Raw genomic sequence first — 23,071 nt, forward strand, 5'->3', positions numbered from 1 at the left:
CACTCCTCTGAATGTTTCCATTTTCAGGGGAAAAAATCATATACATATACATATACATATACATATACATATACATATACATATACATATACATATACACATATACACATATACACATATACACATACACATACACATACACATACACATACATATACATATACATCTGATATATATATGTATGTATATATATATATATATATATATATATATATACACACTCTGATCTTTTTTTTCTTTTTTGTGTCCAATCAATGAAAATTACATTTTTTAAGTCTAAATAAACTACCCTACTTATATTGTGATCGTAAGGTAAGCATTCATACGTGAAATTTTTCTTCACATACTGTTGATGCATTACAACGTACGCTGACCAGACCTGATCGTCCCATTTGGAGTTTTCCTTTTTATCTCACTTTGCATTAAATCTCCCCCTCTTTTTATTCTTTTTCCCTGCAAAATAAACTTAAAGCATAGAAATGGCATGCCACCACACGTGAGGGATTCAGGGACTTAAAAAGAAAATAAATAAATAAATCCCAAAACACAGCCTGCAGTTTCCCATGGCCCCTCAGGCAGCTGCTCTTCATTTATTCATTTAGAAAGTGAATAGTTTAACTCCTAGGCAATCGCATGACCTGTGTAATTAATGAAACGTGTGATTTAATTCAACACAAATGAAAGGTACCAAGAGACCTCTGAACTCTAATGTCTATAGCTTTATGAAGTCATTGCCATTTGCAAGGAAAAGTAAACTCAGGCTATGTTTAAACAGGATTTTAGGCTCACAAAGCCCTTTGAAGGTTATTTTTCCACTCAAGCTACATGAGGTTGTATACAATACATATTAAAAAATAAATAAGAAAAAATCTTATATAATAAGGAGGCTGCTTTTTCTCGTGTGAGGAATAAATAACACAGAGAAATATGTAAAATTCTCTCAGAAAGGAAATTTGTTTGAATTTCAATTACTTTTGCTATTTAATTTTGGTCTATTTTTCCAAATATATTTTGAATCAAATTGAATCCAAATCAGTATATTTATCCTTTTAGGATCACACAAAAATTTCTCTCATATTCTCTCCCCCTCCCTCCCTCCCTCCCCCTCACACACAAAAACATAAAAGCCTTCATCAATTCAACAGTTTTTTTAGTTTGACTCCAGGAAATTAACATTCTAAGAAGGATTTAAATACAGGGTAGTATAAGCCAAAGATGAAGTGAGACTGCCAAAGAAGTGTGGGCAAAATGATTTATCAACTGTACTAAGTATGTGGGTGACTCATTTCATTTTGTACAAAAGCATGTAGGTATTCAAACCCATTCTTGAAGGATACAGCTACAATAGTCCTTTAAATGATGAGGGTGCTTTGTAGACCTACTGCAAGTGCACTGTCCTGCAAGCTTGGCATATGAAGAAATAATGCCATGACCTTTGTTACAGGAACCCAAAACATCAGGTGCACAGAGAGTGGAGCCACAAACAGCTCTGGTAGCGGCTCACCCTCACCTCTGAGCACTGTGGCTACTTGACCAAGGGCAGTGCACAGTATGTTTTATTGCATTCTCTATAAAGCTGAGCACACTCTTACAAAAGAACCTCCAGGTTCTGGCTAAAGGAGATGAATTGTGCAAAGGCATAAAGTGCTCAGATGGACCAGGCCAGTCCCTGACCCATACCACTACAGTCCTAGACCAGGAGGGAATGAAAGACCAGGGCTCCTCTGAAGAGATTGCTTTAAACTCATGGGTTTTAAATTTTTTGCTTAAATTTACATTGTACTGAGACAAAATACAGAGATTTACAAGCTATAATAAGATGTTGCCACATATGTATATGCTGTGTAATGAATAAATTAAGGTAAATACACGTATCTTAACAAAGCTTTATCATTTAAAATCCTCTCTTTAAACTTTTAAAATCAAGGTGTGCATGTCTATGGACAAAGGTCATTGGATGTTTCTCTAAATTCCTTTATTGTCTATCTTTAGTCATGCTACATAGCATATTTTACAAATATGACCATTTTTTGATGCATTGTCATTGGCAATCATAAAAAAATGTTTATAAACCTTGCACCAATTGCTCATGACTTGTCCACAACAATGTTAGGTTTTCACTGAGCAATTTCCAGGGCTAGCACTTCTTCATTTGCTGTGTATCTTTTAAAAGTATGAAACCATATGGTTGGTAATATTTATAAAACTAGGTTAAAAGAGTAACTTAGAAAACATTAGATAATTGTACAAAATGTCAGACACAGGATAGCATGGGATATATATAAGGGATAATATGCAGAGTCTGAAGCCTTGCTTATACACGAATTAACTCAGGTCATGGTGCTAGAGATCTTTCACTGTGTCAGATTCCTTTCAGCCATCACTCCCTCCTGAAGGAAAAGCTTTTGGGTAAGTTCCAGCACATGGAGAGAAAATAGTTTGCTTTTATAGGATCATGTCTGCCTCAGACCCAAAGAGAAGCTGCAAGAGAAAACTGTTCATTTACATAAACATTTTTTTCCTGCTCACAGAGTGAAAATGAGTCAATAGGGGAAACACTCTACTTCACAGTCTGGCCACTTCTTCAAATGGCCTTCCAAAATACACTCTCATCTATGGAACTGGCTCCTTTCCTCCTCCTGGCTCTCCTTTTGTCTATTTCTAGTGTCCTCTTTAAAATTTTCTAAGAAGTAAGGGATATAAGAAAAATATGCAGCCTTAAAGAATGCGAGACTCCTTTGCTCAAACATTTTTCTTGCTTTGATCATAACAGGTTTGATTTGAACCTGGTACAAAGGACAATTATATTGGGGTACTATAATAGGAACTGAAAGCTCTCAGGAAGATGCAACCTTTCTATAAACGTATGTTTCCAATTAGTTTCAACAAATTTTTGAATTATTTATATACTCTTCAGATAGCTTATCTAGAATGATCTAGAATAGTGTTTTTATTATCCTCAAATGGCTAGTATAATAATCTCAATAAAACATCGTCTCTGCAATATGGAAACTATTTCCTTCCTTGCTTTTCAATCCCCTCTCCCATTGTGCAGCAGAGCAAAGCCATGGTCCTCTAAGAGAGGAAGCAATGCTGACAGTTGACGTCACACCTCAACTGGCATCAGTTGTGACTAGTTCTCTACACTACTATAAGGAAAAAAGAACCCTGCGACTCCCTACCTTCACTTTTATTATTAGAAGGTTTCGTTCGGTCTAGCTCAATGCAGTGATATGTGAGGAAGTCCCAACTTGAATTTTGTAAATTCCTGGGTCTTTTGGTTATGTTTTCTGATTGGCAATCCATTTTAAACAAAATCAAACCAGTATTCTTCTATCTAGAGAGCATATCCCTGAGATTTGGTTGGTAATGTCTTCGGCTTTTGCCTTTCTCATGGGAGGAAAGCTCTCATGCCTTGACTTGTATTCCATTGACGATGACATTATTACAAACAGCGAAGGGACCTAAGAAGAGTACTGATGAGCACTGGAGACCCTAATAAGTGAAAATAGTTGGATTCGAGTGTCTTTTCTCTCCTGTGCTTCATTTTATGTAAGGGATTTATTACACTTCCTACTTAATAAATATTCCCATTGGAATTATCTTCACACTCATTGTCATGCCTTCGCAAACTAAAAGTTGCCTGTTGAATTAAATATTTGACAATGTAATGAGAAATGTAACACATTGCTATTTGAGGGTCTGGAATTCAAATTTTTGTAAACATTTAAAGAAAAGTGTTGTATAGATTTTTTTTTAATTTTGTTTTTTTTTTTTTTGTTTGTTTGTTTGTTTTTTGTTTTTCGAGACAGGGTTTCTCTGTATAGTCTTGGCTGTCCTGGAACTCACTTTGTAGACCAGGCTGGCCTCAGAAATCCGCCTGTCTCTGCCTCCCGAGTGCTGGGATTAAAGGCGTGCGCCACCACCGCCCAGCTAGATCTTTTAACCATCAGAAACACTCCACAGAAATAAAAGTGTAGAGCTTGGACTTTGTGCTAGTTTTATGTAACAGATCATTTTCTTTTTTCTGACAACAGAATTTTGCTGGAATCTTCAATGTGGTTGGCTGTATTTTGAACCACAGGAAATTGAAATCTCAGAATGTCCTAAATTTTCTTTCTTCCAGGAGGTTCCGCAGGCAGGACGTTCGGCATGGCAACGCCGCCCAACAGTGCTTTGGACAGCAATTTGTTGGTAATTCTTAGAAAAATCGATTGTTATGATTTACCCAATGTATTACAAAGATGGACTACACATTTCTTTAAATGAATCATTTTCTAGTAGATGATGAAGTGGGTTAGAATGTGGCATCTGGGAACTTGGCTCTAAAATATGGAGCAGTAAGGACAATCTACTTGCCCTCTTAATTTCTGTATTGTCAGTGACTGACTTAAATGACTGCCTAGAAATTAGCAACCAGGAAAGAGCTATTTACATTGCTGTATTACCTGAATAGAGTTTTTAAAATTAGCAATAAAATCCCAATCTCAAAGCTGATGCTGTTACCTTTCTGTTGTAGGAGACGCGTTGGACAGGACTGAAGAGAGGCTGGCTTATGGCATAGAGAGCAACAGTACTCTGTTGGAATGCACCCCGCGATCACTACAAGCAAAAGTCATCTGGTTTGTACAGAAGGGACGCGACGTAAGAAAAGAAGAGGTAACTCAGAACTATATATTCCCACTTGTTGTCCTACCTAGAGCGTGCAACTAGAAAAATACTTTGGGGTATTTAAAATGAAACCACATTGGGCTAAACATGTCTTACTATTTCTAGAATATAAAATACCCAAACTTGGTGAAGTGAGTTTTAAATCCCAGAGCTGGAGTCGGGAATGCAGGTTAATCTTGGGAACTTAGGATCCAGCCAGGCTTCTTTCTGATCTCTAGGCTTGTGAAAATACCTGCCTCAAGAACACAGCATGAAGGGTGGCTATGATACTATGGTTGTCTTCCAGCCTACGAATATACTCCTATCCATATGCTTGTCAACATACATACAAACTCAATTTTTAAAAAGTAAATTTTAATTCTTAAGTCTTATGCACTTAGAAAATTGTATAATATAAATGTAGATTTTATAAATATAGTGTGTACATTTCAATTAGATTATTATATATATATATATATATATATATGAATTGATATTGTAAATTATGCATATTGACAGTTCCTGTATGTCTAACTGAAAGTACTTACAGCTTCATGATACATTTTATGACAATGTATTACACCATATCCACCAAGGCAGCATTCCTGAGTAATAGCAAATCAAATGTATTAACATACAAAATAATAGTGATGTCAATATTAATAAAGCTTTAAATCAATATGAGACACTGACACAGGGTTCTAATCCACTGGGAACAAAGACAAGCCTTACCACTCTCCACATCTTGAGTGGTTTTGGAGACTATTTTTCTGAGGTCATTTAGTGATTAGAGGCAGTGACTTCGGTACTTGGAGGGACAGGGGAAGAGACAGACTTGTAGCACAGCTGGAATGGCCTGGAGATGGCTATGAGAATGTGACGGTGACATGGGAGAGTGGGCTACATCCAGGGCGCAGAGCATGGAAGAGGAGAGATGGCTGCTGCTTATTGAGGATTTAAACTCTATTCTCACAAGTGGAATTTCAAATTAGCAAGAAGAATGTTCATAGCAGTGCGAGATCCTGTTGAATACAGTGCAGATGGTCTTTGCTACAAAGACATTCTCTAGTTGAGTGATTAATGGGTTTCCTTGTGCACAGAGGAGAAGCAGGAGTGCATGTCTCAGGTGGTATCAGTAGGGATGACTACTGCAGCCTTTCCCTGGAGATAAATCTACAAAGTCCCCCCTCCCCAAAGCATTTCTATTTTAAGGCTTTGGTAAAACTAAAAACCTAACACCCTTAGACTGTAGTCATATAGTACATTTTTGAGGTAATGAAATTTATCAATTCTGAGGTTCCCTGAATATTCATTAGATAAAAAGACTTGTTCAGGTTCAAGCCAGATAGAGACATGGCATTGAAAGGGGGACAGAGGCACAGATCCACACCTAATCAAGAAGCTGTTTGCAATTGATAACTACTGGCAAAAGTAAGATCGATTTTCTCCAATGCTGTCACTGGGTATATCTCCCCCCGCCGTGTGTGTGTGTGTGTGTGTGTGTGTGTGTGTGTAATTTCTTTCTTTCTTGAGAGAGAAAGGGAGACAGAGAGACAGAGAGAGAATAGAGTTGGATGGTCAGGTAGGTGGGGATATCCTGGGTGAGGAAGAACACATGATCAAAATATATAAAACAATATGATAAAAATGTAAAAACAAAAAAATTGCCAGGGCCAAGAAGCGGGAGTGGGTGGGTAGGGGAGCAGGACAGAGGGATGGTATAGATAACGTTTGGGATAAAATTTTGAAATGTATATAAAGAAAATATCTAATAAAAAAATAAATGGAAAAAAGAAATGCAGACAAATAAAATGATAAATAAAAATTAAAAAAAAAGAACTTCGTCATGTTAAGGCTTAGAGATAATAATGAAAGTTTATCAGGAAAGAAATGCTCTCTTACATTTTCATGGCAGAGTACCAACACACATATCGGGATAGGAAACGCAGCATACCACACCGAATTAAACTGTTTACCCATTGCCAATACATTTCCACTTCCCAAATGTGAGATAAAATGCTTTGTAAATTCCATCATAACACTTGGCAGGAGGGGACCTGGGAATAGTCCACAGTTGCTGCAGTCAGAAGGTTTCAGAAGACAGAAGTAATTCTTTCATCAGGAGACTTCTTCACTCTGGGAGCTCTGGTTCTCATTTGGAACTCAATGTAATCTGCCTCATTTGGAAGTCGTTCCGACATAGTGCATCCATCAGTGCATCCATCAGTGTTCAACTCGGAGCTTCTTTCCCATCTTGCTGATTTTGCCTACCTCCTTCCCAACTGCATGCTAATTTCCCTCACATATATAGCTACTGATATATAGAATTCAGCATGTACTCTCTGCATGAAAATCATAGCACAGACAATTAATCGTTTCAATGGTCATAGCAATATATGCATTTAACTATTCACAAGCTAATATAAAACAAAACTGCTGACTTCATCAGAGGCCAAATGCATAGATTCTATACTGAAAGCATAGTTACTTAGATAGTAAGCCCTGAGTTTCATTTAATGAACCTTTTACATTTATTATCATTTTATGTCTCATTTACTCTGAGGCATAGTAATCATATTGCCAAATGTAGACCATAATGAAGGATGCTGAATCTTGCTTAGTCAAATTCTTAGCTCCTATGAGGTTGCTGTGTGCACTACTCCTGGCAATAACAATCAAAATTCATTCCGCACTTCATAAACTTGGAAAAGATCATTAACTTCTCAGACCATAGGGTACAAACCCCTTCCTCCTATTGAACTGAAATCTTAAGAGTCTAGGAATTTTAGTCCTTTGAAGTATCTATAAATACCCATTACACTGAATCTTGTGGTGTTATCTACAAGTAGAATATTAATATGGATAAAATATTTGATCATGTTATTCTTTAAAAGTGTACACCTGAATTTCCATACAACATCTAAAATCTCAGTTGTGTGCCTTATAAATTCTGGGTACCAGCATTGCTCTCAAATATATATCTTATAGTTTCCTGTTTCCTTAAATACACCATGTGGAAGCAATCTCTACATCTTTTATTAGGTCTTTAAATATTAAAGTATGCTTTTCTAACTATTCCATATAGGACATATTCCATTGTTAATCTTGTTTTAATAGTTACTGCAAGGATATTAGATATTCAGTGAATAAGTTAAATATATTGGTTGCTATACATAACGTGATATCCTTAGAGTACTTTTGACAGAAGAAGTTGTTCTTTATTGCAAACCTACTGAACACGAGTCTATGCTAGGTGTCCTCCTTGTTGTTGCAGGGTCTCTCAATTGAATAGTGGATATGATTATTCTCTTGTTACACTTACAGAAACTGAAGTTGAGAGGGTTATGGTTTATACACAATCAGTGACATGCCCAATGTTTAAACTCAAGATTTCCTGACCCAGTGTTAGCTTATAGTCATTCGTTGTCTGAATATTGAGGACTGTATAGTCTATAACAACCATTCTAAAAACATAGTTTATAATCAAAGTAATTGAGACCCAGAATGTGTAATAACTCACACTTAATAAAATAAACTCAGGACTAGGCCTTGTTCTACTAAACGTTCTTTCTAGAAAATGACAAAATCCTCTGAAATCAGAATATAAATACAGTCGCAGATGCTCAGGAGTGAAGAGCAAGTGGGAATCAACTCATGGCAGTAGTACAGACATTCGACACCTGCCAGTGTAATCCCAATGAACTCTTCAGCAGGCTGCTTCATCTTCCCTGACAAAGCCATTATTATTCAAGTACATCTAAGAGCCCTTGCCATAATTTGACCTTTCCACACTCTAAGCTCTGATATCAGGAATCATAGTTAATAGTATGTGCAACAATGGGTTTTCATTTTTCATGTGACTTCTGAGTCTTCTACTCTGTGTCTGTTGGTAAACAAGGGCTCTTGCATTTCCATGAACTGTTGTATCCTCTGGGCATGTGTGCTTTTCACTACCCTAAGCATTTTATGTCCATTAATACGTTTATTCTCTGCAGTGGTTTGGTGCTGAACCCTTATAGGTAAAGAAACTAAAGTAAATAGAAATTGGGGTACTCATAAGAGCACATGGGCTCTGAAGTTACTGTGTTTTGAGTATAGCCTGGTACTGGTTTAAGATGGAATGGGGCAGAGAATGGGGCTACCTCCCTTTCACAGCTTGGACAATGAACAATTAAGAACGAAAGGGAGCTAGAGCTAAGAACAAAGGGAAACCTCATATATTTAAGAGGAAATTAGAGGACAGATGAAAAAAAATACAGAACAGGTAATCATTATAGTTATCATTCATTCAATGTTTCTTGTGTGCCCTGAGCTGTTCTGAGCATTCTATACACAGTAACCTACTTAAAACTTCCAACATTTCTCTAAAAAAGTATTATAGTATACATTAAAGAAATGAAATTAAGTTGCTAGTAATTTTAGAATAGACTGCTTTAAGTGATTAGAGACAGGAAGGTCAGACAGTGATATGATAGAACCTACGAGAAGAAATTGGGTAGATTTGGTAATCAGAAACATCTTTTGCAAAATGCTGAAAACACATATTCAGTTTATAGCAAGTACAGTGTGTAGTGGGACAGCTACGGAAGAAGCCATCAAACAAAAGGGTTAGGGACACATGCATCTGGGTTGAATGAGAAACAGTCAGCGCAGAACGTTGTACCAAAGCTAAGATGAGAGAAGAGAGGAACTGGAAGACAAGGGGAACCATGAGTTTTAGTTTGTTTCTTTTGAAATATGGGACTTGGCTCTGTTTGTAGTCGAAAGGAAGTAACCAAAGGGGGTTAGGATGTGCAGCTAACTGGGGAAGCAAGATAAAAAACATGTGTGAGAGAATCTAATCACAGAGAAAAGAGACAAGCTGGATTCTAAAAGAAGCAAAGACTGGGCTAGAGACATGACTCTGCCATTAAAGGCAAAGCTCAAAAAGACAAGAAGCAAAGATGTCTTTTCCTCTGACCGGTGTGGGGGCGCAGTGGCAACAGTTGATTTAAGTGGATAGTGTGATTTCATCCACATATGAGGGGCAGATGGTTCAATGGTCTGCTGTCCTTAATTAAATTTGGTAGGCACATATGTTTTTACATACCATTCTCATTAAAGATAACAGACCAAACGTTACATGAAGAGGATGTAAATTGTTATTTCTTATGGTTGCAAAAACAATACAAAAAAGCCCCCAAAACACCCTCACTTTTATGAGGAAATCTAAATCATCACCTTTCCCTAGTATGTTGATCCCTAATTCCTGCAATTTTGTATACTTGAATGTGTAAGGCCCCCAAATAATGGCAAATTTTCAGTCCTAACATTATTATGGAAAAAAAGTATTTCTTGTTAAAATATTTAGCTGTGCAGTTGAAATATTTTCTTTCCTTTGAAATGTATAAAAATTATATTCTAGAACTCAGTAAATGGTAGATATTATAACATGCATTATTTGCTAAGATTTGTATGCTTAATAATTTAAGAATACTGATAGTAGACCATGATTCGCAAGGAACAAAGTATTTACTATACAGCTCTTTATGAAAAAAAAATGTTTTGACCCTAGATTTAAAGACTAATGAAAGTTCTAATACACTGAAACCTTACTATTTAGTAGAATTGTTAAAGTTATCCCTGTATTTAAAAGAAAACAGGGAGTTGGTTGGTTATCAGGAAGAACCAACTCCTCGCTTTTTGGTGAGCACTAGGTCTTTGAGAGTCAATCTTCTAGACTTTGTTCTTTAGTCATAAGATATCCTAATGATACTGTAAGAAGACTGGGTTTCAGTAGTGAGTTGAAACCCTGTCATAAATTTCTTGGGGAAGATTTGGGGGACAATCTGAAGATATAATTCACTTGGTTCCTATGATCAATGCAATCATTTGTACAATCTCTCTTTTGGTGAATAAAGGGGAATCATTTTCTCCCCTTCGTATTGATCTTACCATTGTGAATATTTAGTTTACAGGGAAATGCATTTTGTATGTTTTAAAAAGAATATGACTTCAATCTAGCATACTGTGAACATTGTGTCAGCTTTAAATAATACAAAAATGGGTCTGTTATGGAAATTGTACAAAAATGACATCAGCCCCATTTCTTAAATTGCAACTTTTTCCCAATATTGTTTTAATACCATCGCCAAGGTTACCAATTTTACCTCTGCATTGAGTCAATCCAATAAGCTGTACAAATTCATCAAAGTCACTTAAATCCTGCTGAAAAATTCAATTGTCATGCTTAACCCAGTTAGTGACTCCTTCCACCCAACTTAACAGTTCTTGCTTCTGTGTTTACTGTATATAGTAATGCTATATCTTCGAAAGTAGAAGAGTTACAGAGTAAGGCTCCATGTTCCATCCACCATCTTGGTTGCTACTTGACTCATTCTTCTGCTACTCATCAATGCTAACCAAGGACAAGAAATGTAAAGGATCAAAGACAGCCATGTCTGTGCTTCTGTCACTACACACATGAACGGAAAGCATGGGGTTTGGTTCTATATCAGTGTCCTTTGCCTTTCCTTATTTTCACTTCACAAAGTGTAGGAACTATGGCCTTGTTTGAAACATCTGCTTAGTAATTTTGATGTTTGTTTTAACCCATTAAAGTGTTCTTCTTTTAAAACAAATATTGTTTTGCAGCTGGCAAATATTCCGACCTTCAGTGTCAATGGAAAAGAAAACTTCATATTATCAAATGTCTTAACTATGTTCTTGTTCTGAGATTATTAGTCATTTAGCTTGCTTAGTTTGGTGAAAATCTAAAGACCTCAAACAATTCCTATACTATGAATACAGAACACAAATGCACCTAGAGCTTAAGAGAGCTCTCTTTGGTTAATTCTTCAAGATAACACTGAGAATCTTTGGCCATGAACGTCATCTCCTTGTATCTATAGAATCAGATGTTTATGTGTGTTTTCTCCCTCTGAGATTGGTCTTGTCAGGGTTTGATGAAATCAGATAACATGGCCATACAGGAAGCCCTCTACCGACACATGTGAATAGCAAACTGTGCCAATTCCTTTCGTTCCTGACTGCTCTTGTTATACAACACGGCTTCGGTGGTCTAGAAAATTAAATCTCTGTGAAGATAATCCAGAAGAGAGCTGTGCATGTGAGCATGTATTTTAATCTAGATAGCTTCTGCTGAACTGCCCTAGGGCATCTCCCCTTCATCTACACTGAGATTTCCACCTTAAGGAAATCAATGTATTATACTCACTGCTGCTTTCTGGCACATCTTTTGTTTCATGATATATAGTGGAGATTTCCACAGGATTCAGTACCCAAAAGATGTACTTCCCCAAAGGGTACATTTAAAAGTATGCTTTAAAGATATTGCTCATATGTTCCTTGTTACTTTCTCCAGTAGGGATCTCAGAGTTCAGTTGTACTTGTAGGGCAGTTGTACAGTTCCCTAGGTACAGTGCATGCCTATAAAACTTAGTTTTGATCCAAGTTTCTAATGCCTCAATGATTATGTATGCTTGGGTCTGAAGAGAACCTAGAAACCAGGTTAGTTCATTTGTTTACCAGAGCAAGTTACTGATTATACAGAAACCCTGGACTCACTTCTCTTTGTCTCTCTAGCTCTTATTTTTGTTTTGACCCTTCTTTTTGACTCCAGTTAGATAAATTAGTTAATCCTGCTTAACTATTGACAAATTACTATGAATGCCTACAACATTTTTCTTTTTTGCTTTTATAGTTCCTCGGACACCTTTCTCCACACTCCTCCCTTCTTCCCAAGGTGTCCATTGGAATGATTGAAAGCTGTCCAATTCCATATTTGCATAATAGATAGCTATATAATATATTAGACATACATTGGTGAGCTGTAAAAGTAACACTGCTGTTGCACATGTCATATTTCGTTTATACCTCCTCACCATGGTTCATATCATATCCTTGACTCAAGATATCCCTCTTTCATTCTGATGGAAATGGAACATCTTACAAGTATATATCCATCATAACTTCTATTGCTTTAATAATAATCTTTCTTCAAATGACACTGATAGACCCAAGTATGAATCTGTCAGTATTGTTCAGTTCTGTGACTATTGTCTGTGTATGTGTGTGTACATGTGCACATATGTGTACATTGCATGGAGTATGATTTGTATGTGTGAATGAGGTCATGTAGATGATGGTCAGAAGACAATGTTTAAGACTGAGTTCTCTACTTCTTGGATTAGTTATCAAATGTAGGCCGCCAATCTCACATAGAAAGAAATTATATTCTAGAAGCCAATTTGCACATGTTGGATGTTTTAAATATGGTGGTCACACTAATTTGAACTCTCATTTATGGTGATTTTCAGTGTCTTCTGATAGAAAAAATAAAAAACCTTTCTCTTTCCACATTTGTTCCCTGTATATTCCTAGACTTCCACAAAGGAAGCAGTTCACTCTCTAGTTGGCAGTAATCTGTCATCCACGTTTAAGCATGATTTAGTAAAAGAAAATTTTACTTTTATCTTGTCAGATACATTTTTTTCTATTAGTCAATCTTTGTTTGTGTCAAATATAGGTTAGATAAATAAAACAATATGCTGTTGACCTTTATTTTTTTAGAATTTTTTGATTTTGTTATTTGTTTATAGTATATTCTTTGCTAATCCAATTCAAGGCCCATGTCTGTCTCTTTCCATTGCAAGAAATGGAACCATGAGGCCTGTACAAACAGGAGCCGCTGCTCCCTTCCGACCAGCTCCCACATGTGTACAGCTCCTGTACAGCTACTTTTTTTATTTGATATAATGGCACATCATGAATCAATCTTTATAGTAAAAAAAAAAATTAAAACATTTTTTAGTAAGAAATTCTGTGTTTATATAGATTGCCCAAAAGAACATTTGATAGAATGATAGAATTGTACCATCTTCTTGACCACAGAAATCTGGACTGCAGTCAGAGAAAAATCCCAGCTGTGTGAAAACAATCCTGTAATCAAGATTTGATGTTGGGTGTGCCTAAGTTAGCTAATGTAGAAGGATTAAATCACAGAAGGAATGCAAGTACAAAGTTCTAAGTCATATTTATTTTTAGGTATCCATTACCCATAGAAGGTACATTCGACTTTTAAGGCCATCTAACTTAGATAGTGGATACTAGGAGTTATAATAACACTTATTCCTGGAATAAAATGTGAATTTACTGTAACCAGGAAGGACAAACAAAATTAGGAGACTAGTACCATTTCTGTTGTTCAAATAACCAATGTAGAACAATTCCCATGGTAACTGCCGTGTTTCTGTTAGATGATCTGGACTCTATAGGCCTAAGTGTGGTGCTTCTCAAACCTGAACATGTAGTTATGAATGAAATATTACCTTATAATATCAGACATCAAATATTAAACAAAAACATATCCAATTTCAGGTTAGAAACACAGGTTAGAGCTCATCTATTTTTCATTAAGTACCTGATTAGGTGCAGGGTCATAGCCTGCACATCTTGTATTTTCTCATGTTTTATTCACTCTGACAGGAGACAGGAGGGAGATAGAAGAAGATGCTCACTGTGGGTGCTTGTGGGTGCATGGTTTTTCTCACGATGCCAGTGTCCTGGACGTTCCTAACATATGTGTGTTGAAGCTGTCTTTCCTGACTCATGGGCTGTTACTGGAATCATTCTGTCTTCCTTGCTATTCAAGTCACTATTAGGTAGTTCTAACAAATGTGGATGTTGGATCCATTTTCATGGACATGCAGCACTGCCTTGGGTTTTTTCACCCAAGGGCAAATTGATATGTTTTGCTTACACTGTATTCCGACTCTGTTATGAAATGACTCGTGAAAAGTAAGAGCACCCTTTCCCTTCACGACCTTGTATTGTGACTAAAGAGAAGAAAGTTGCATTGAAAAAAAAAAAGACTTAAAAGTATGTTAAACAGCTTGTATGTTACAAACACAAGTGATGTTAAGTTGTAAAAAGACAAGAAAGATCCTTATGGGTTGTAAAATTAATACAGTACAATACAATAAATACAATGCAATAAACACAATACAATAAATCAAATTTAAACCTAGGACAAAATTTTTAAATGCACTAGCATATACTGGAAAGAGTTTCACTGAAGAAAGGACAGAATAAGACCAGAATAGAAGATGAAAGAACATTGGGAAAGCCTCAGTCCTAAGAAATTATCTTGCTGGTGTGTGAAATGGCTCAGTGGGTAAAGGTGTTTGTTGCCAGGGCTGAGTTTGCTCCTGGGACCCACATAGTGGAAGGAGAGAATCCACTCTTACAAGTTGACCTCTCACTGTTACATGCATACCATGGCACATGTGCTGCTTGTGCACACACACAACAATACATACATACATACATACATACATACATACATACATACATACATACATAAGTTTGAAGAGGAAACAAGGTAGTAGTACCAGGAATGAGAGCAGATAGAGTTAGGGAAGGGAATATTTGGTTTTTTTTGTTTTTTGTTTTTTTTTTTAAGTATTCTGGCTGTCCCCGTCACATGCTCTCAAAAGTATAATGTCTGCTTGAACTATGACACATCTTAAAGACTTTATTAAATATTTAGAAGAATAGAGGAATGCATGCATTTGTATTCTTGTAGCCTTAATTCATATATGGTCTTTCGATCTTTGAAATAAGACATTCTAATATTGCTGAAAATTTTCACAAATAAGAGATTTAAACGTCTGCATACTCTTAAAATTATTCTTTAGTATGATGCTTTTTTTCATTGAAATTACTGTCTCCGTAAGATAATATGGGACGATAACTATAATTTGTGTGTGTGTGTGTCTGTTTGTAACTTTCTTCTTATTGCACTGTATGTCATATAATAATTTCATATCCCAGCATTTAATTCAAATGTTTCCAATACTTTTTCTGCACTGTACTACTCAGGGATGCTGTTTTGGCATACTTGACTGGGACAGACATATCATCGATATAATGAAAGCATCTATGCTTCTTTGTGCTGTGTGGATTATTTTTCTCCCCTTTAATGAGATTCATTAGGGAGAAAGGTCTCTCTTGCTCCTGCTAGTAACTTCTTAATGTATTGGTGGGAAATGACCTCACTATCATCGATAAATGTAGTTTCCAATTTAAATAATTACTTGGCACGTTTGTGGACCACCATAATTGTATGGTGTGATCACGAAAGAGAAAGAGTATTTAACGGGAAGAAACCCAGGTTGGTATTTTCTGGACTATACGATACTCATTGCCATTTACTTATTTGTTCCTTTGATTTTGGTTTTTCAGGTGAAGACGGATGACAGAGTTGTCAAGATGGACTTGGGCTTGCTCTTCCTCAGAGTACGCAAGTCAGATGCAGGGACCTATTTTTGCCAGACAGTAGAACACAATTTTGTCCATACTGTGCGTAAAATCACCTTGGAGGTGGTCGAAGAGCATAAAGTGGAGGGCATGTTTCATAAGGACCATGAAGAGGAAAGACATCACAAGATGCCCTGCCCTCCCTTAAGCGGTATGTCTCAGGGGACAAAACCGTGGTACAAGGAATTCTTGCAGCTGATTGGCTACAGCAACTTCCAGAGAGTGGAAGAATACTGCGAAAAGGTGTGGTGTACAGATAAGAAGAGGAAAAAGCTTAAAATGTCTCCCTCCAAGTGGAAGTATGCCAACCCCCAGGAAAAGAGGCTTCGCTCTAAAGCTGAGCACTTCCGCCTGCCCAGGCACACGCTGCTCTCCTGAGGGCGCCCTCTGCCGGCGGCTGAGGAACCTAGGATGGAAACATTTTTTTAAAGGGGGGGAAAAAAAAAAGACTGAAAGCATGCAGTCTCTTTCCATTACTTCAAAGAACTTTCTGTAGTACTGAGAGGCTGGGAAGGTGTTTTAAGTTATTCTGCATATTCATCTGACTGTACAAACATCTCTCTCACAGTACTAGTACTTAAACGAGTGTATTGCTTTAAAAGGCTTCACGTATTTATCAACATATGATCGGGCTGTAATTTTGAGCTTGCTTTTCAGGGAAATTATTTTGCCATTGGGATATGTATTATAATTATAATATTAAAGAAAAAGTTATAGGTTTTCATAATCAAGAAAAATGTAAAACTCTTTCTGGAGTTTTTTCTTTTTTCTTTTCCTCTTTGCAGCCATAAGGTAAAATATACAGAATATCAGATATTGTAGAATTATCGTGTGAGCTTTCTGGTCAGTTGTTGATTTTTTTTTTTAAGCCATAAGTTGTATGTAGCTGTGTTGTGGTTGCTATAAACTGTACAAGAAATCTGCAACCCATCCATTCTGAGGCTTGTTCTCTTCATGAAACACTCACTAAACTATATTAAGAATATTTCTGTTTTATAAACAAGACATATCTTTTAAATTTCACTTCAGTGTGGAAGGATGGAAGATAGCCTCTCAGAAAGATATTTTTAAATAGTTTCAAACCATGAAAGTAGAATTCTGTTAAAAAGGTCTGTGCTTCCCTCTTGTGGTACAAGAAGGCATTGCATCTCTCAATGCTGTTTCCATAATTTTCCTGCAATGACTTGAAAACAAAATGTAGTAGATACATCTAGTTCACTATTCAGAAGACTCAATTAAAAAATAATTTTATATAATAATTTAATATGGAAATAGCATGCTTCTGGTTAATTCATTACTTCACAACACAACGAAGATGTTAACTGCATTTGAGCTTTGAAATAGAAGAAAGTACCTTTCCAGTCCTACCCTGAGACAAGACACTCTGAAAGTGTGCTTTACCCGCAAAGAAATTATCAAAGCATTCTTTCTCAGAAATGAAATCTTCCTATTTTATATTTACTTCTTGGATTCGTTTTACTACTGACATCTTTAGAGAATCATTATCTTTGTCTTATGAATATAATCAAAATTTATATTTTTCAGAATGTTTATTTCTTGAGATTTTTCTTCTCTGTATTTTAAAGAGTTAGCAGCTTCCGTTCTAAAATATGATTTTTATGAGGCTTTTCAGTTCGGTAAGAGTAACGCAAGTGGATTGTAATAAGAACAATTATGAATACGTATTCAGACTTAAATTTAACTATTATGTCAGCTATCTCAGTATGCTATATAATTAAGAATATAAAGTGTTGAGAACTTCTAATGGATTTCTTTTTCTGTCTAAAATTAGTGACTACATAAATATTCCACAATTTTGAAATTTTAAAATTTTGGAAATTTTAAAGTCCAGAATTTCTAAAACATATAACTAGTATGAATAAAGAGAATGTTGACATCCTCTGAAAGTCCACACGTTATTGACTGTAGAATCCACTGTGTGCCATTGTTCTCCAGCAATAGTAGTTGGCAAAAGGGAGTATTCAAAACTTTTAAAATACTGTAGTTTATGAACACAAAGGGGGGAGGGAAAATTGGGGAATTAAAACCAAAACCACATCACTAGTTCCTAAGGAAAGGATATGTCTGCAATATTACAAGAGAGCAGAAAAATCTATGGAGAAGTTTTTTTTGTTGTTGTTTTGTTTTTGTTTTTTTGAGACAGGGTTTCTCTGTATAGTCCTAGCTGTCCTGGAATTCACTCTGTAGACCAGGCTGGCCTCGAACTCAGAAATTCACCTGCCTCTGCCTCCCAAGTGTTGGGACTAAAGGTGTGTGCCACCACGCCTGGCAGGAGAGGTTTTCAAATGGCCCTTCCACTTAGCAAATTACAGGTAAGGGGAGAGTTTTATCTTAACAAATAACATAAAATAAAAACAAATTAAAGTTAAAAAAAAAAAGGAAATCAGACATCTATGAGTACATTTTAACCTTAACTCTCTGACAGGCAGCTAAAGAGGAAATGATCTTGTTGTGAGCTAAGTAGAATTCAAAGAATATTTTTTTTACAACTTGAACAGTAAATGCAAATAAAGACCATTGAATTAAAAATCAGACATTAATCAAAAAGTAACCTAAAATATACTGATTTAAATAAACATGATAAAATTTCAAGGGCTTGGATACAACTCTAGGGAGAGCAGTAAATTATATATAAATATGTATTTATATATACATATTGTCATGTATTATACATCCTCCTGTACACCCATTTCTGGTAAGAAAACTGGGAACAGACATAGACAGGCAGCCAGAGAGACAGACAGACTGGGAGTGAGAGAGAAAGAGAGAGAGAGGGAGAGAGAGAGAGCGAGCACAGGTTCCCAGGGTATAACTGATGTACCACTGTCTCTGTCCCTCTTTCCTCTGACCATTCTTGCATGTAGATCTCCAAGAAGTATAAGGTGCATCACTAAGCCCTTTCAGAGTTCATGCCAACAGAACACAAATCTACAGAAACAAAAGTGTTTTGAAAATCTGAACCCTGCTACATAAGCATCACCAGTCTTTTGTTGGGCCTGTGGGGTTAAAATTCAAGACTCTCCTTTGAAAAGAATTCTTCTGAAGAAAGCCATGATGATTCCACCATAAACTCAGGTATCTGTAGGACTCTATAAAAGTAGGAGCTCACCTTGAGATGTCCAGACATGACCTTGGCAAACAAAATATATCCCCAAAATACATAGCACACCCAAGAACCTAGCCTCCCATTATTGTTCCAAAGAGGCCCTTCTGTATAACTGGTTTCCTGCTTCTCCAGGTCTCATGGTATCATCTAAAACAAGTAGCCTCTCCCTCAACATAACACAAACTGCCTCGCTACAGAACCAGGCACAGGAAGAACACCACACTTAGGAAGGTATCAAGACTTTGGAAATCTCTCTCCTTTTGTATTAAATGTGAATATTGCAGGGAGAAGTTTCCAACATTGATGAACAGGAAGGAAAACAGAAATAAGTCCTAATAAATCCAGAGCAGGGGATGAAAAGTCTACACTTGCTTTGTGAATTTCAATGCACATAATATATGGTAACTTTATGTTAATTGTCTTCCTTTCCACAATTGACTACATCAATAGGACATTTTACGGAGTATGTAACAATTGTTGTGGGGTGTAGGGTTTGGTAAATCTTCATAGTAATTATGAATAATTGTAAAATTTGTACAATATGACAAATCATTCTGGCTGTTAGTCTGAAGCATGAGAGAAACAGCAGTTTTTTCCTTAAAGATGACATATTTAGCCTCAAGCATACGGAGTACCTAATGTTATATAGATACTTTATATCCCAGGTAAACGTCACACTCTTGTGATCAAAACCAGTCACTGGTTTTGATCAAAACATACTGCTTGTTTTCCAGGCCAATAATTGCTGATTTGGGTCAGATACAATTGCTATATTCCTTATGAATGCTCTTTTGCTTGTTGTAGCATTGTTTTAATTGCTGTTTGGTTATCTTACTGTCTTGGAAGAACAACTTTATATAGCCACCTTCATTATACATAATATGGTTTAGCTCTGACTAGATACTGGAGTGTCTTTGTCTCTATGTTGTCTCTTTTACAGTCTGTAAGCATGTGCCATATTGCTTCTTTCCACTGATGATAAGCTCTGAGACTCATTCTTACCTGGTAATGGGCTACAAAGGACCAGTGACTGTGTCTCCTTGACTATCATGTAGAGTCTCCACCCAATACTACACAAAGTCTGTATTATTGAATGGAATTTCTATTTCATTTGACTTAGATGAAAAACAAATAAATATTCTCCAAAGCACTAAGTGCTATCAGAGAAGTACTTTCTACCTTCTGTATTCTATCCTCCCTGCCTTGCTCCATTCTTCCATTCTTCCTTTCCTCTTCCCTCTCTTCCTGCCTACCTGCTTCCATCCCTTCTTCCCTTCTTTCCTTCTTCCTTTTCTCCCTTGATCCCTACAATCCTCCTGTCATCTCTTAATTTTCCTTCCCTCCCTCCTTCCTATTTTCCCAGTTGAATGTATTTCATACATCCAGCCTGATGTGAGCTCTGTTGCCCAGCTGAAGGACTTTCTTTAACTTAGAGAAGAATTCAATGTTCTTTCTGAGAAATTGTTGTCAATTTTTCCAAGAAGGAAAAAATATCATTAATCTCTCTTTATAGCAGAGGAGTTTATTTAGTCCATGCTAGTTTTCTAGAAACATCAGGGGGGAAAATCCTTTCAGCATTCTATTCTCCAGACAGAAGTTGGAAAATGAGCATGCCCCCAAATAGCAACTATTTGTGAGTTGGGTGGTGGGAGATTATTACAAGCCTCAAGTTCTCTTTTAATGTATCCAAACTTTTGTCTTCCCTACTATATTTTTAGAGTAGGGCGAGATTGTTTAAATAAAATTTCAAATTAAAAGAATCTCTATTTGAGAGGTTTGTTTTGTAGTCAAATTTTATGCTGTTGGTATGTACAATGTTTAAAATAATTTGGTGCCAAATTCAGGAATAGTGGGAAAATCATTGTGGCCCTGCCATGCTGTCAGTGCGTAACTTGAGTAAGCAAACCTACAGCTATCATCTCTGAGAAAATAGGATAGAGTTTATCCTGGAACCCGATATGAGTGACCACTGACTTGGAACAGGGATTTATGTTACTACAAGTACCTTGTTCTAATATAGTCACAGATTCACAATGTTTATATAGTAAGAAAACAACAGAAAGCAATGGATCAAGCCTTCTTCAAATATATTGGTGGAAAGAATTGGCTGGCAAACTACAGACAAGTGAGGACACATGAGCTGTGCATTTCAGATATGGTCTGATGGCATTCTTATTAACTTTTAGCTGAGTGCAGAGTAGCAGTCTGTTAATATACTCTAAAAGAATTTACCTGATAGCCACAAATATGTGAGTCAGATATCCAGGCAATGAGTAGCTAGCTATCAAAGGGGTAAAGATACACCAAAGTAATTTGGTTTCAACCTGCAACATTTTCATTCTCCACCATCATGGACATTTCAGCCAGTGAATCAATCATGTAGAATCTTCAATGTAGGTCTGGTTACTTGTGGAGTTTAGGTTTAAGGTCTATACTTGAAACTTGCATCTTTCTATGTGTCATTCAAGGCCTACTATGTAGGCCTCTTTTCTGTGTAGCACTAGATGAGACCATCTAAACTTCTCAATGTGTATAATGTCTTTAGTAAAAAGGAAAGGCTTTGTTAATTAAGCAAGAGGTTTTGTTTAAATGAATGTTTTGGCTAGTTTTGCTTCTGATATATGGGGTCTAATCCAGAGCCTTAGACAAGCTTGGCAATGACTCATCTATCTTCTGGATTCAAAATACTAATAATAATAATGTCAGATGTTGAATGAGGCTCAGACTGGAAACTCCCCATAATCTCTTACTGCACATAAAGCAAATTCAATACCTTATATAGCTTGGTGTCCTTGGAGAACTCCCAAAGGTGGGAATAGGTGAGTGTCTGACTCTTTCACATACTCTTGGGACCCTTTTCCTCCTACTGGGTTGCTTGTGTATTCGTGATATGAGCATTTGAACCTAGTCTAATTGTAACTTATTAGGACATGTTTGGTGGATATCCCTGGGAGCATTTTTTTTTTCTTTTTGAGAGAAACAGAGAAAGAGTGACATGAATCTAGGGAAAAGGGCAGGTAGATTGGGGACAGGGACTGGTAGGACTGAAGGGAGGGGAAATAGCAATAAGGATCACACACACACACCACAGACAGATGATACGTCTTCAAAGATTTTCACTGGCTCCCTTCTAACCTTCAGCAAAGCAGGTAGGCAGGACATCCATTTTCTAGGTAGCACAATATGAAACCAGGCATGTTTTTGTCATGACAGGGAAATGAGACCCAATATCCAGTAGAAACTACAAGGTCTGGTTTTTAGACCAGAATGCACAGACAGACTCTTTAGACCTACACTGGAATTAGAAGAGCTGTGAACAAAGAAGACATACCTTGGTTTCTACCAAGTCAACTCTAGCCTTGGAGGTGACACATAATCACCCTCCTTTCAAGACAGGACACACTCCTGTGGCTGTGAGATTCAGCTGTAGCTCAGCCTCATATCACACTTCTTAGACAAGTTGCTTTCATCATTACCCATCCTCCAATGTTTTGCAACACTGTATCACTAGGCCAGTGTTGGGGAAAGGATTCTATGCCTACCCTAGCACCAAGGTGAGACCAGCAACCCAGCTGGGCAGCTTTGTGTTGTGTCCTGCATCACGCCAGGCTAGGTCTAAGTTCAATGCCCTTCTAGAGCTATAAAGGTCTGTGGAGCCTCACATTAGGTTTATCTAATTTAAGTAACTGGTCACAGCTATGCTAGGAGTCTTGTCTCCAAGGCAACAATAGATCCTGTTAAGTTGACAATAAATAAATATAATTGTCATACTCCTGGTGGCTAAAACCACCTTGAACTCAAAAAGAGGGGAGCAGAAAACATTACAGCCTTATTTCAACACACATCACAAAGCAATAGTCTACAAAATTACATGGCATTGCTATTGAAACAGTCACATAGAACAAAAGTTTACAATAAAGACCATAAAGTTAGGCCACACCACTTGGACAACTAATTTTCAGCAATGGTGTGAAC

The 23,071-nt window shown here is 36.7% G+C and overlaps 1 protein-coding gene across 1 annotated transcript in view; it reads left to right on the forward strand.

The window, feature by feature from the left end:
• Positions 1-20,246, forward strand: part of Sema3e (sema domain, immunoglobulin domain (Ig), short basic domain, secreted, (semaphorin) 3E) — a 231,414-nt gene extending 211,168 nt beyond the window's left edge. Inside the window, exons 15-17 of the mRNA NM_011348.2 lie at positions 4,127-4,194; positions 4,520-4,659; positions 15,895-20,246. Coding sequence (NP_035478.2) covers positions 4,127-4,194; positions 4,520-4,659; positions 15,895-16,347 — 661 coding nt within the window. The 3' untranslated portion in view covers positions 16,348-20,246. The remainder of the gene's footprint in view (positions 1-4,126; positions 4,195-4,519; positions 4,660-15,894) is intronic.
• The last annotated feature ends 2,825 nt before the right edge of the window (positions 20,247-23,071 follow it).

This window comes from Mus musculus, chromosome 5, assembly GCF_000001635.26.
Source record: "Mus musculus strain C57BL/6J chromosome 5, GRCm38.p6 C57BL/6J".
Lineage (NCBI taxonomy): Eukaryota > Metazoa > Chordata > Mammalia > Rodentia > Muridae > Mus > Mus musculus.